This window comes from Falco biarmicus, chromosome 2 (genome assembly GCF_023638135.1).
Source record: "Falco biarmicus isolate bFalBia1 chromosome 2, bFalBia1.pri, whole genome shotgun sequence".
NCBI classification, from domain to species: Eukaryota; Metazoa; Chordata; class Aves; order Falconiformes; family Falconidae; genus Falco; species Falco biarmicus.
Window position 1 is genome coordinate 63329610 of NC_079289.1, and position 12686 is coordinate 63342295.

Genomic DNA, 12686 nt, shown 5'->3' on the forward strand with positions numbered 1-12686 from the left:
TACTTTAATGAGCTATTTCAGTTCACAACTAACCATAAGACTTGATCGCTAAACCATTTTGAGTCTTCTGCAACATTGCAGGAAGATACTGAAGTCACACAAATCTCAATTTCTGTAGGGTAATGACAGACTAAGAGCTACCATTCTTCTTGTCTTGTCACACAGAATTCTTTAGGGACTATTATAGCCTGCAGTATATAGTATCTCCTCCCTAAACTGTGAAAAATTTCCTAGAAACTATCTGACCCTGGCTCTCATTAATTCCTTACTTAGCTCACTGTCAAGGTAGAAAATGTGAGCAAAGGAGGTAATAATAGTATCATCATGTGCCAAAGTCAGGTTTCCACAGATGATTTGCTTGATTTTTAAAAAGCAAATATCATAGTTTAGTTCAAACACATGTACATATACACAGAATAGTAGTGTTGTCACAGATGTGAAGATGCTAAGACTATGAAAAAGGCAACATTTGCAGGCAAAAGAAATAACTTCTATTAGATCAAATGACATAGTCAAAAAAAAGCAGAAACCCTTCAGGAATTACTTTGATCTAATAAATATTATTTCTCCCTGCAAACCTAGTTTTATTAAAATTATGAAAACCCATACAGAGCTGAAGTGAGAGAAAAACAAACTATTTACATATAAGTATACATACATAGGTACATATGCACATATTCACATTTTACAGCTCTTCTTGCCCGATGGAGCCATGCTCCCTGCGCTCTCACTGATGACCTGTGCACACTACTTCTTCATTTAAGCAGGAAGTTATCAGGACTGTACACAAAGAGCAAGGCCAGATCACATCAAAAAGATGAGAAAAGTCATCTGCAGGTGTGATTGCACCCCTGCAGAGACCACTGCCTGGGTGTTCTGTAAGTCAAGGCAGTAACTGGCAGCAGCTAAGGAGAACACCTCTCAGTACTCTTCACCCAAGAACAACACAGGAAAAAAGTGAACATCAGTGGCCATGAATTCATACCTGGAGGTCCTGGAATTCCTTGTATACCAGGGAAACCTTTAGAAAGAGAAGTTTTCATTTAGGTGATTAAGTCAGCAATGCCAACATCAGTGAAGTTTTAGCATATGTTATTTAAGTACACATTACAAGCTAGTATGCCCTGAAGCAAAGGTTAAGTTAAATAATCTATAGATACCTGCAAACAATACATTTAGGGAAAAGGCCCTGCTGTGTGCCATACTCTCCACTGATATTTCTTCAATAGGGTAAAGTCTGTAATGGTGAAACTGGGAAAGGGACTGCTCGATTTACTCTGTTTACTGAAGAATTTTGTAAATTATGCAAGCCAATTATAAGACTAAAATTTAGCTACTGACTTTTTAACAGTAGTCTCAAGACTCTGCATTGTTACTTTCTTTATGCTTGTGTTGGTTTCCATCTTTCTTAAATAATCTCACTGGATTATTTAACTGCCATAAAAACAGATCCCAATTTATCTTTCTCCAATCTATAAATGAAAGCCAGTGTTATTTATGATGAGCAGAGGCATCCTACAAACTGCCACAAATAGTAATAACCTGAAAGCAATTAATAACTGAAACATTTCACTGTCATATAGAGCTCCTGAGCTCACAGATAGTATAACCTGAACTTACTTTAATAAGAAAACGAAAAGCATAACTCAGTCAAAAAGACAAGAAAAAATACATACCTTTTTCACCTTTTTGGCCTTTCAGTCCAGGCAAACCTGAAACTCCAGGCTCTCCTTTTTCACCAAAGGTATCTATTGGTCCAGGATCTATAACCTGAATCACAGGACAAAGACTAGGACACTAGAAACATACACCTGTGCCTTCATTTGTATCTCCCTTGTGTTGACCTGATGGTACAGAGGCCATTTTGTTTTGTAATAACAATTTTGAGCAGTTTTGGTTATAATTGCAATTTCACTGATACATAACAACTGCCGTGGGAGGGTTATAGCTGTTGAGGAGCTACCAGAGAAAAAAGTATTTCTTATTCTGACAAAATTCCTTCAAATCAGTAGTAGCATTAAATGGAGAGCTTTATAGCACCTTTCTGAACAAGAAAGATGCCAAGAAACCTCAGCGTGGTCTAAGCGCTGACCCATTAGGTTTCTATTTAACATAAATACTAAAATATTCTGTTCTCGCAATTTCTGCCAACATTGATACAAGCTTGACATATAGGATACTAACATTTACAATAAAATATTCAGGAAGTATGCACAATTTTTCAAATCAAATCAGCAGATGCTGGGAATTTTCCTCCATGTTGGGGAAGCAGGACCATCAATGATCTAACTGTTGCTGACTAATGCTATTTTTTATTTGAAGTGTTCAAAAACTTACAGACTGTAAAGCTGACAGACTTACTCTTTCAAACTTTCTTCTGGATATTTTGTATGATTAACAATACCTATCATTTGCATAGTTGAAAATATTTGAAAATCATTTCCCTTGAGAGCTCCTTTCCCAAATTTCAAATATACTTAAAGACCCGTATCTAAATTCTGTTTCCATTAAGAAAAACTGAGGATATGACTGATTATAATGAGGTCAGAACATGCATAGGTTTTCTTTTTTTCCTCACTGTTTGAGCACTTTGAATTTCACAAAATTTATATTTTCACTGAAGTTTAAAACAAAACGAGAATTTATTTTACTTACTCTTCCTGGAGGTCCTGGAAAACCTCGATCACCTTTGTCACCCTAAATCAAAATACAATTTACATTTTAAATCCAAATCAGATTTTCTTCTCCACAAAGTAGGATTTCCTTAGCAAATTAACACCTTGATGCAGATTCATACAAATTCCAAATGATAAGTACCCAGGCCATTACAATAAGCAGCAAGTAGTTAGGTTGCATGCCTGTACTGCCTTACACTACATAAAGAGAAACTGGAATTTTTCGTAAAGTACACTTGTACATATACTGGCTGGGCAAAAAGCTTGTGAAAATAAAGCTTGCATTAACCAATTCATGTAAGATATGTAAACCAAGGATACCTATGCTACCTTAATTTTGACTTTTCCCAGTCAATGAGTGATGACTTCACAACTTAGTAACATTCATTTAATATGGCTTTATGTCCATTTGTTGCTTTACTGCACATCTATGAACATGCCATACAAGCTCTTAACTCCACATTCTGTGTGATGGGATTCAAAGGCCGCTACTACGCACCTTTGCACCAGGCTCCCCGGGTCGTCCTGGAACCCCATACCCACCGGGCAAACCCTGTGTGTAGAAGACAGAAAAACCAGCAAAGACAAATATAGTTACATCTTAGCCCTGGCAGCATCTAAGTTTTAAATTTTCAAATAGTCACTAATTCACAGAAAGCAACAACTTCAAGCAAACAATTCAGATGGCTAGAAAATTTCAACCATTTTGTAATACACAGACAGTTCTTTGCTTTGAATGTAAGAAACAGCACTGGAAATTCAGTAAAATACATACAGGTTCTCCTTTTGGTCCTGGTTCACCATCTTTTCCAGGCTTTCCCTGTAAAACACCAAGATCCACTTTGCTTAAATAGATGGCCACATACATGCAATGTCTAAACACAGTGGGTGAAACACTAGAACAAAACAATCACTATTATAATGCATTAATTGAAGCATGCTAACGCAGCTAACAGTGCACAGGGTATAAAGTAGGCAAATAGTGACTGCCTAGTACTTACATTACTTAACATCCTGCAAGCTGCAAAATTAAATAAAATTCTGCAAATTTGTTCCCAGATCCAGGAATAACATACAGATTTCCCAGTCAAGGAGGCTTCAAGACAAATATATCAACAGCACAGGAAACTGGAACCAGACCCAGAAACTTTTCCCTTCATAGCAATCCATTCCTACATATATAGTCTCCTGCCTCACAAAACACTTATTCTAGGCATTCAATGGCTCAGTTTCAGCAGAGGGCTTGGAGAGTGGTCCCATATCAGATCGCATGGTAATCTAGTGGGAAAAACCACTTCCTCTAAAGTGAGAGTTACAATTTCAAATCACAAGGCAGATGATAACCTAGAATCCAAGACTCCCTTCTCCAGAACAAAATGATTCACTATTAGACCACTGTGTTATCTTAAGAGGGGATTAGATTTCCTTGAGATAATTAACAGGCAGATGATAAATTATCTAGATGGATTAAGCTACTTTTCAGCATTCCCTTCCTCTTCTTATGGACCATGAAGGGACTGGCACCTAGGCTTGTAGCCTAATCCACTGGAAACTGGCTTTTAGTTGGTGTCACAGTGCTTAGATTGTATGCGTATCATAAGTAATACGAATATTTCCCATAAACCCAAGAAAACGTATACACTTAATACGCAAAGTAACAGTGTATGCAATTCAGTCTAAAAAATTAATCTATCAGTTTAGGTCAAAAAAATCTGTCTAAAACAATGTAACTGAAGGATAAAAATGATACAACAAACATGAACAGGCACCAAAGTGTGCAGCTATGGTATTTTATAAAAAAGGGTTACAAAGTAATTTTTAATGATCAATTAAAATTATGATCTGTAAAGTCAGGAGAGTCTTCAAATGTACCCTGTGATTGGAATTAATCATACGGTTTCATTCCATGAAACTAGAATATCAGATCTTAACATCTGTTCACCTTCCAAGCCTTATCTTAATTTCAGAAGTAGCTATGATTCCCTTGAACAGCAACAATTATATATAAAATATCTTAAAAAAGGTATTCAGGGAAGTCTTTAGAAGCTGAAAGCTGTATTTTTGAACAATTCAAAATGCTCTGGTTTCCTCAACAAGCTCTAGGCCAACATTTCTCCATTCTTCCAGTTTTCAAGCCCTCATTTACTGTAAGAGTAAAAATACATACATGATAGCAAAGATAATCCTATCATGTATCTTTACTGAAAAGATAACAGAACATTTGACCTTGTAGTACAGTAGAGAGGGAGATTATCTCTTTTTCAGACTGAAGTACAATTCAATGCCTACAGATGTGCTGGTACTTTTTCTAAGTTTATGAAGACCCACAATTTAAGAAACAATACTTTAGATACGTTTGCATGTAGAAAATGTGTATTTTTGCTACCAGCTCAGCTATGAAAGTTATGAGACTATGGTATCGGTCAGACTAGGCAAATATAGCAGACCTTATGTCCTCAAGCTTCTACAGTCAGGCTAGAAAGTAGCAAGTGAACTTATCTCAGTCATCTATATTTTTTGCTCCCTTTGTAAGAAACAGTACCTTTAGGCTAAGCAAGCTTATTTTGTAGATTGCACACAAGAGTATATGAAATACATTCAATACATTCCATGTAGCTAAAGTCACTCCTACAGAGCGACTTGTTTTTCTTTGCTTTTTCTTCTGTTCTGGAATGACTTAATGTTGCTTCAGTTGGGATCAAAGTGAGTCTTGCCTTTGCCTTCAGCACTGCAAGCTACTGTTAGGTGTCTTTATCTGAAAGCATGTCATTACTGTATGTTATTACTACTTTGACTTGTACACCTGTCCAACAGCAAAACCTGTTTGCTTGAAATATACCAAATTTGCTGTTTCACTAATTGTTACTAAGTTTAATTATCTTACGGAAACAATACAATGACTGTAATTATGATACTGATAAAATTGAGCATACTTACACGTGGACCAGGCTTCCCAGGTTCACCCTTTTCTCCTCTGAAACCTGAACCTGGCAATCCCTGGAAAATAAATACACACCAGATCAAAAATACTGCCAAATTCTAAAGGAAATTTGCTCTTGTCAAACAGCTATACTTAGGGACATTATCAGATTCTTTACAATTTTTATAGTAATAAAAAAAAATCTACACAATACTCACTGGGGCTCCCTGTTCACCCTTTTCACCTGGATCACCCTAATGAAATCATTAAGAAAATGTAGATTAGTAGACAAAACCTTAACCATTATTCACTTATGTTGCAAATAATTTAATTTTTCATGTTAGCAGAAGCACATTTAACCCTGTTCTCTGCTTCAAGAACTATGCCTAATAGTATGATATGCAAGAAGTTAGACAAACACAAAATGTGAATCCATTGAGCTAGTTTATTATACTAGTATATATTGCTTAGATTGCTTAATTCAGTAATAGAAAAATTCATTAGCACTCAGATTCCATGAATGTGATTCTGTATATGATAATCCAGTATAAGCTACTTAATTCAAATTTTTAGAATATTTGTTGTTTACAGAACTATGCTTATCAGTCCTCCTTCCTCAGGAAAGTCCTCTGCTGTCTGTGTTACTTATCACATTATTTATGCATTTAACCTTTACCATATATTTTTCAGAGAACTTCTAGAAAGACAATCAAAATTCATTTATGAAGTAAAACAGGGAGAAATTTTTAAAAATTTGGCTGTACGTGACTTTTTTCTTTCTGTTTTACTTTTGTTTGTTAATTCCTATTGATCATATTTTAATGAAGACTACAACAAGATTAATTATTTAAGGTCTCACCTTTTCTCCCTTTATGACTTCAGTCCCTTTTTCTTTCATATGTGGTGCTGGTCCTGGGGGTCCTGGGGGGCCCCTTACTCCTTGTTCTCCCTGTCAACACCAAATCCAGGATAGTCCATTGAAAATGGTACCGACACTGAGAACAAACATTACTAAGACCAATAACATTAAAGAGAACCACAACTCATTTTTAAAAATATAGCTAAATGAATGTTTCTTTTAAAATTCTTATTTTGGCAAAATCAGTCAGAGAAAGGGTTACATACACAACTGTATGTAACCACATAGGTTACACACAGATAGGGAACACAACTGTATAATCGGTGACAGATAGAGACTGCCCTGAAGAAAGATCTCTGCATTTCCTGTTAGGGTGAAGATTGATTAATGCTGAATATCAGTATTGTAATAGCACAGAAGTTTTTTAGCGCCTCCTTTAAGGAGGACGCAGATTAGGGGGAAAGAGTTCAGCTGCAGAAAGTTGATGCCTAAAGGAAAATGTCAGTCCAAGCTTATAGTGTTCCATTAGCTTTACAACATTATGCAAAGGCCAACTTCCCAGATGATAACTGTGGATCATACTTTTTTAGTATGTATGTGTCCATGGCCAGGTCAGAACCTCATCTCCTCATATAATGCAAAAACTTTTAAAGTAAAACAGCTCCAAAAAAGCTTGATACATTTCTATCAGGCCATAATGCATAGCAATACCATTAATTTTTTGCTAAAGACAAATCTGAGGAGGCCAGGAAATCTCCATATGCTTCTATGACCAATATTTTTCAAGCAATTTTATGATAACAAGTTAATTGCAACAGCGTGTCATGCCACAAAAGATTCTATCCATCAGGAACAGTGTGGCTCAAAATACATAAATAAGGCGGTGGATTAAATAAACCCACCTAAGTAACACTTATACTCCAAAAGGCCTCTGTCAATGACACTCATGAGAAGCTTCTGGGGAAGGCCTAAGACGCACTATCAATTTACCGAATAACCCATGACTGCATGCATTTATTGGCTCCTGAAAACACAACATAAAGCGCTTTAGCCTAGACCTCTCAGTGGGAGCGGTAACAGATTAAACTTAACATGTTTTACTACCCATTTGATGTTGGTTAAGAGAATAAATGGGATCCTGGAGCACATCTTTTGGCTCACTGTCATTCAAAAGTAAACCAGTCTGCGTGCTCTGAAAGCTGCTCCTGGTTGAGTCAAAACACAGTAAAAGGTGACAACTGAAAGATATGCTTTAAAAGTATACACTACCAAAACAGGCCCTCAAGGGTCCTACCACAACTAATTCTGATAATTCTGGACAACACATTAAATCTCATCCCTCAGAACTAAATCAATTTCAAATAGATAACACAATGAGTTCCAATATACAGAGTAAATACTTCCAGACCTGCCTACTGCAAACTAAAGTAGTCAGTACTGGTCACAGCTGGAAAACCAGGTAACAACCTAAATTAATGTCAGATATAGCACCATCATGAGCAAACTCTGTAACCGTTCGTGAACTTTGTTCATTTAGGTGTAAATTACAGCTTTACTCAAGTCTTCCAAAAATTACAGTGCTGCTTTTCTCCACTGATTGATTCCAACAGTTCATTTATTTAAAACAAAATATCAAAAATATTTCTGACAGTTGTCCTCTAGAAGTTTTTCAGAGACCTACCTTTTCACCTTTGGGACCCTGAAAGCCCAAGCCCATGTAGCCCTGAAAATACAAAGCACACGTACTTAGTCAATTTTTCTCAGCAGTGCATGCATGCATACAACTATACATTCATATGAAGGTATTTTGTACACGGGAGAAGTTAAGAGAGGCAAAAAAAGACAGAATGTGTCTTTTAAATGCATGTGTGAAACAAATACATATTATGTCCTAATCCCCTGCTGCTTTTTTTAAGTCCTGTGTCACACCAATTCTTGAAAAAAAAGAATTAAATTTATCAGATAATTTTATTGTCAGTGTTCTCCTTTTTTCAACATTTTTGTGACATATTTAACATTTTAAGATAAGTTCAAATAACCAGAGAATGCTGTAATTACTACTGATTTGATCAAGTGAGATAACAGATATAAACAAAATTGAAAAAAACATTAAAAACGTGTTAAAAATCTCTTTATGATGCCCATTAAGACATAAAAATAGATCCCAGAGTGTAAAACCCCCACTCCTTTAGAACTATAAGTTTCCTGATTTTTGGGGATCTGGTGTGCCAAATAAATAAACAAATAGACTTCATCTTTATAATAAACAGAGCCTTACCTTTTCGCCTGGGAGTCCTGGTGGCCCAGGGGGACCCTACAAAACAATACATTTTTGCATATATATGTATATATTACACTAGGTAGAATAATGTGTTATTCTATAAAGATAGTAAAAAATGCAATTTTTCCCATTAAACCAAGATGTAAAGTCTGCTACTGTGCAGTACTCACAACTTAGAACAAATAATATAAACAAACAGAATCTGTCTCTAAGATATCTCATCAGACCTTGTTTTGCAGTTAAGTGTTGGACCTAATCAGCATCTAGACAAGAGACAATCAAAAACGTCTGCGCTGTAAAATTACTTTATTGATGACTTTTTTTTTTTCCCAGTCTTGCATGCTAAATATTAGTCCTCACCTTTCTTTCATTAAAATTGTTCTTTTTCACATCAGCAAGTGCAAATACTGACTAAACTGTACAATTGCTTTCCTTTACATCACTGTCAGTTTTCCTGAGAAGGATAAGAGATCTCACACAGCTCACTTTCATGGCCAGAATCATGGCGTAGACCAGATGGCAATAACTGATTGCTGCTAGTGTTACCTGCATCCAGTGCAGGAAGAGAAGATACTAGGTATCTGTTAGACCTCTCAAAATGCCAAATAGCTGAAATGCCTTCAGCATTTGTCAATTACTATAATTGACAAAATAAATTCCTATAATAACAGACAGTTCATATCCTGTTTTCCACCGTACTGCTTACTGTGGCTGCCCATAGGAACAACCTCAGCAAACATCTTGATTTAGATCTGGCTGCTAGGTTTGTAGTTTATTTTCTATAAAATCAGTGGGAGAAGAGGGGAAAGGAGGAATAAATATTACAGCTCCTCCCACACAAAAATGTCCTCCAAGCCTGCAAGTGTAGATGACTGTAGGAGCAGCTGGTATTGAAAACCTACGTTACGCAGTCATTCCTGCCACGGTAGAGTCCAGGAGTCTAAACATGAAGCCTGGAACCACAGGTTGTCTTTCCCAAACCCCAACAAACACTGGCTATACACACCTTGTAGAACTTTCCTATAATAAAGCTCTATAAGTAAAGTGCAGATCGGCATGAGAGGAAACTTACTGGTTCTCCTGGAGGCCCCTGTGGCCCCATTGGTCCCTGAAACCCTGGAGTTCCAGGTGGACCCTATGAAAAATTAAAATGGCATAATTAAAAAGCGATACTTGCTTGGTAATTTCATGATACTGATATAATTTTAATTGAAGCTCACTGCTATTCAAACATCATTTGGACTTACAGGTAGTCCAGGTTGGCCAGGAAAGCCTTTATCACCTTTTAGCACACTAGGAGGTAAAAGACCAATCACTTCACCTGGATCTCCCTATAACAAGAAAAGAAAATGAATAATACTTGAACATCCATTCAAATACATTCAAAACCACTAATATTGCAATGAGAGGGAAGTTGGAGCTATGCAAAGAATCATTTGGAAAGCTGACTTAAAAAAAAGTCATCTTACTTCTTTTAATTCAGTTGAAACATAGCAAGAGATATTAAAAGTGAGGACCCTAATTGTCAAACCTTTAAAGTCACCTGAAGAGATTCCAGTAGGAAATCTTCTTTCATATCCTGATTTCCTATACTTTAATGGGTAATCAGAAAGATTTTTCCCACCAAATCTATCACTACTTCAGACAGGGTCACCACATAACTGGAGAATCTGACCTGGCTGCTGAGAGAAGTGTAACAGTCTCTTTTCCAGGCTAAGATATTCAGTCTTATACCTAATTTTGACATAAAAGCCATTTATGGCATCCTTTTTCTTCAAAACAGGAATCCATTTTGTCTTGCTTCAGAAAACTGTTCTGATCATTATCCACTTCTTTATGTTTCTCTTTTTTGATAGCAAAAGATCCCATTTTCCCTGCATTTTTGTACAAAATTGCAATATAGTAAGTAATTTTATTTCAGGAGTTGTGTACCCATGCATACATGCCTAGGGGACAAATATTTGAGCACGTCAGTGAATAGACTAAGTCAGTTCTTCCCATGTGAGAGAAAGAGAAAAGGGAATTTTACAGCTTAAGGTAGTCAGGTCATTACAAATCTGAGATTACATTGGGACTTATGTTTAGCTTACAATTCCAAATTATATCTGTTCATTTTAAAAAGCAAAAGCTTTCCGTTAACATTCAATATTTCATTCTCCAGCTCACAAAACACACTCAGATACCTATGTAGTTTAATTTTTTCTTTATAAAAACTGTTTAGTATGTGTTGGATGGTTCTCATACTTTAGGCTATATGACCTTCTTCCACAAACATTATCTGTGTGAAACTATTTAGATAAATGAAATGTCAGTATCAAAACAAATGTTTGAATCACAAAATCTGTATAAAACTTTATACACAATTAGGTGGGCACCACACTGTTTATACATAATTAATGATATGTACTACTTATTTCTGTTGTAATCTCTGTAATACTTACACTTTCAAGGCCTGCATGGAACAACTCATGTGTTCAATCGTTATTAATTGGAGGTCGCCCCACTGTCTTTATTTAGTGGGACTGCAGAACAGAGTACAAAGTGAAACATGGTGGTACATTTTTTCAGTCCTTAAGTAAGAACTGCTAGTCTTAGAGGGTGTAGAGTTCACCCTAATTCTTACTGTTAGAACATACTTAGAGCAAAATGTACCTTCATTCCTGGAGGTCCTGGGGGTCCCTGTGAAAAAAGACATATTTGATGTTATTGGTCCTCAGTGTTTGATATTTTACATCTTATACTCTGTATCATTTCATATAGTTATATTTGCATTTCAAGAATCAGGGTTGAAATAAGTGGATCAAGCATGCAAGAATCTACTTACTATGCTCCCAGTCAGTCCTGGTAAACCTGGGGGACCTACTGGACCTCTTTCACCCTAAGGAGAAAGAGAGAAATTGGTTTTATTTAGGGAACATATGCTTGAGGGATGTTTTTATTTCAACACAAGAGATGCTGTTATAAATATATGTAAATGTCACCTTTGTGCCATTACACCCTGGAATGCCAGGTGGACCAGGAGGGCCATCTTGTCCAGGAATGCCCTACATGAAAAGAAAGAAAATAGCAGTATTAGCAATAGTCCAGGTCAGATGTCACACTTAAAACTTTGATGTACTTTGTAAAAATACATAAACTTCATACATACAGGAAGGCCTGGGTTTCCTGGAAAGCCTGATGCTCCTGGGGGGCCCTGCAATTGACAAAAACATAAACTGAAATGACAAACTCACAAAACAGCAAGGACAAGCTGTAGTCCAAGTCACATCTCCAGCAGTGACAGTCAAAAACCAAGTAACAGTTTATTTTAAAGTTCCTTGACAAAATAGCTCTAGTCTTCAAAACCTCTCAAACATGGCACCTTAGTAATCAATAACTGAAAGCAACTTTCTATATTTCTTTATCTTTTTAAGCAGCAATATGGATTTCCTTCAACAGGAACTGGACCACAGCCTTACGTACAGGTAAAAAAGAATGCAGAGGTTCTGTCTTCTCACACCCATCACTCCCAAAATGAAATTTACTGCAGGCACCTCTTCATAGCAGACGAGGATGTTAATGCACTGTAAAGATGCTTCTCTGTTTCATACTCCAGATCAGTGTATCAATACATCCTCATCATCAAAAAAACTATGGGGTTGAGATAACCCTTTCTCCTTGAACAGTATTTCAGTATAATGAATCAGGAGTTTGACTTGGCGCATCATTTTCATTCTACCAGCTTATATATTCATGCAGTATTTCCTAATACATGTATTATGAAGCAGAAAAGATGTATGGGAATCCTGTGCTCAGATAGCATATTTGCATCTTCCAAAACTTTATAATTGCTAGAAGAGTCTACTTGCACTGTAGCACAAAAACACATTTGCCAGGAGCTGAGAATTCACATTAACACTTTGGATACCCCAGGGTATCATGAACACCATGGACTGAAATAAGGATCTCTTG

The 12686-nt window shown here is 36.4% G+C and overlaps 1 protein-coding gene across 2 annotated transcripts in view; it reads right to left on the reverse strand.

The window, feature by feature from the left end:
- The window catches only part of COL4A1 (collagen type IV alpha 1 chain), a 124706-nt gene that overhangs the window by 39742 nt on the left and 72278 nt on the right, over positions 1-12686 (reverse strand). For both annotated transcript variants that reach the window (XM_056327321.1, XM_056327322.1), the window contains exons 5-20: positions 11884-11928; positions 11717-11779; positions 11560-11613; positions 11388-11414; positions 9983-10066; positions 9808-9870; positions 8733-8768; positions 8136-8177; positions 6455-6544; positions 5814-5849; positions 5613-5672; positions 3451-3495; positions 3175-3228; positions 2656-2697; positions 1677-1770; positions 986-1021 (exon numbers count right to left, since the gene is read on the reverse strand). In XM_056327321.1, the coding sequence (XP_056183296.1) occupies positions 986-1021; positions 1677-1770; positions 2656-2697; positions 3175-3228; positions 3451-3495; positions 5613-5672; positions 5814-5849; positions 6455-6544; positions 8136-8177; positions 8733-8768; positions 9808-9870; positions 9983-10066; positions 11388-11414; positions 11560-11613; positions 11717-11779; positions 11884-11928 (871 nt within the window). The remainder of the gene's footprint in view (positions 1-985; positions 1022-1676; positions 1771-2655; positions 2698-3174; positions 3229-3450; positions 3496-5612; positions 5673-5813; positions 5850-6454; positions 6545-8135; positions 8178-8732; positions 8769-9807; positions 9871-9982; positions 10067-11387; positions 11415-11559; positions 11614-11716; positions 11780-11883; positions 11929-12686) is intronic.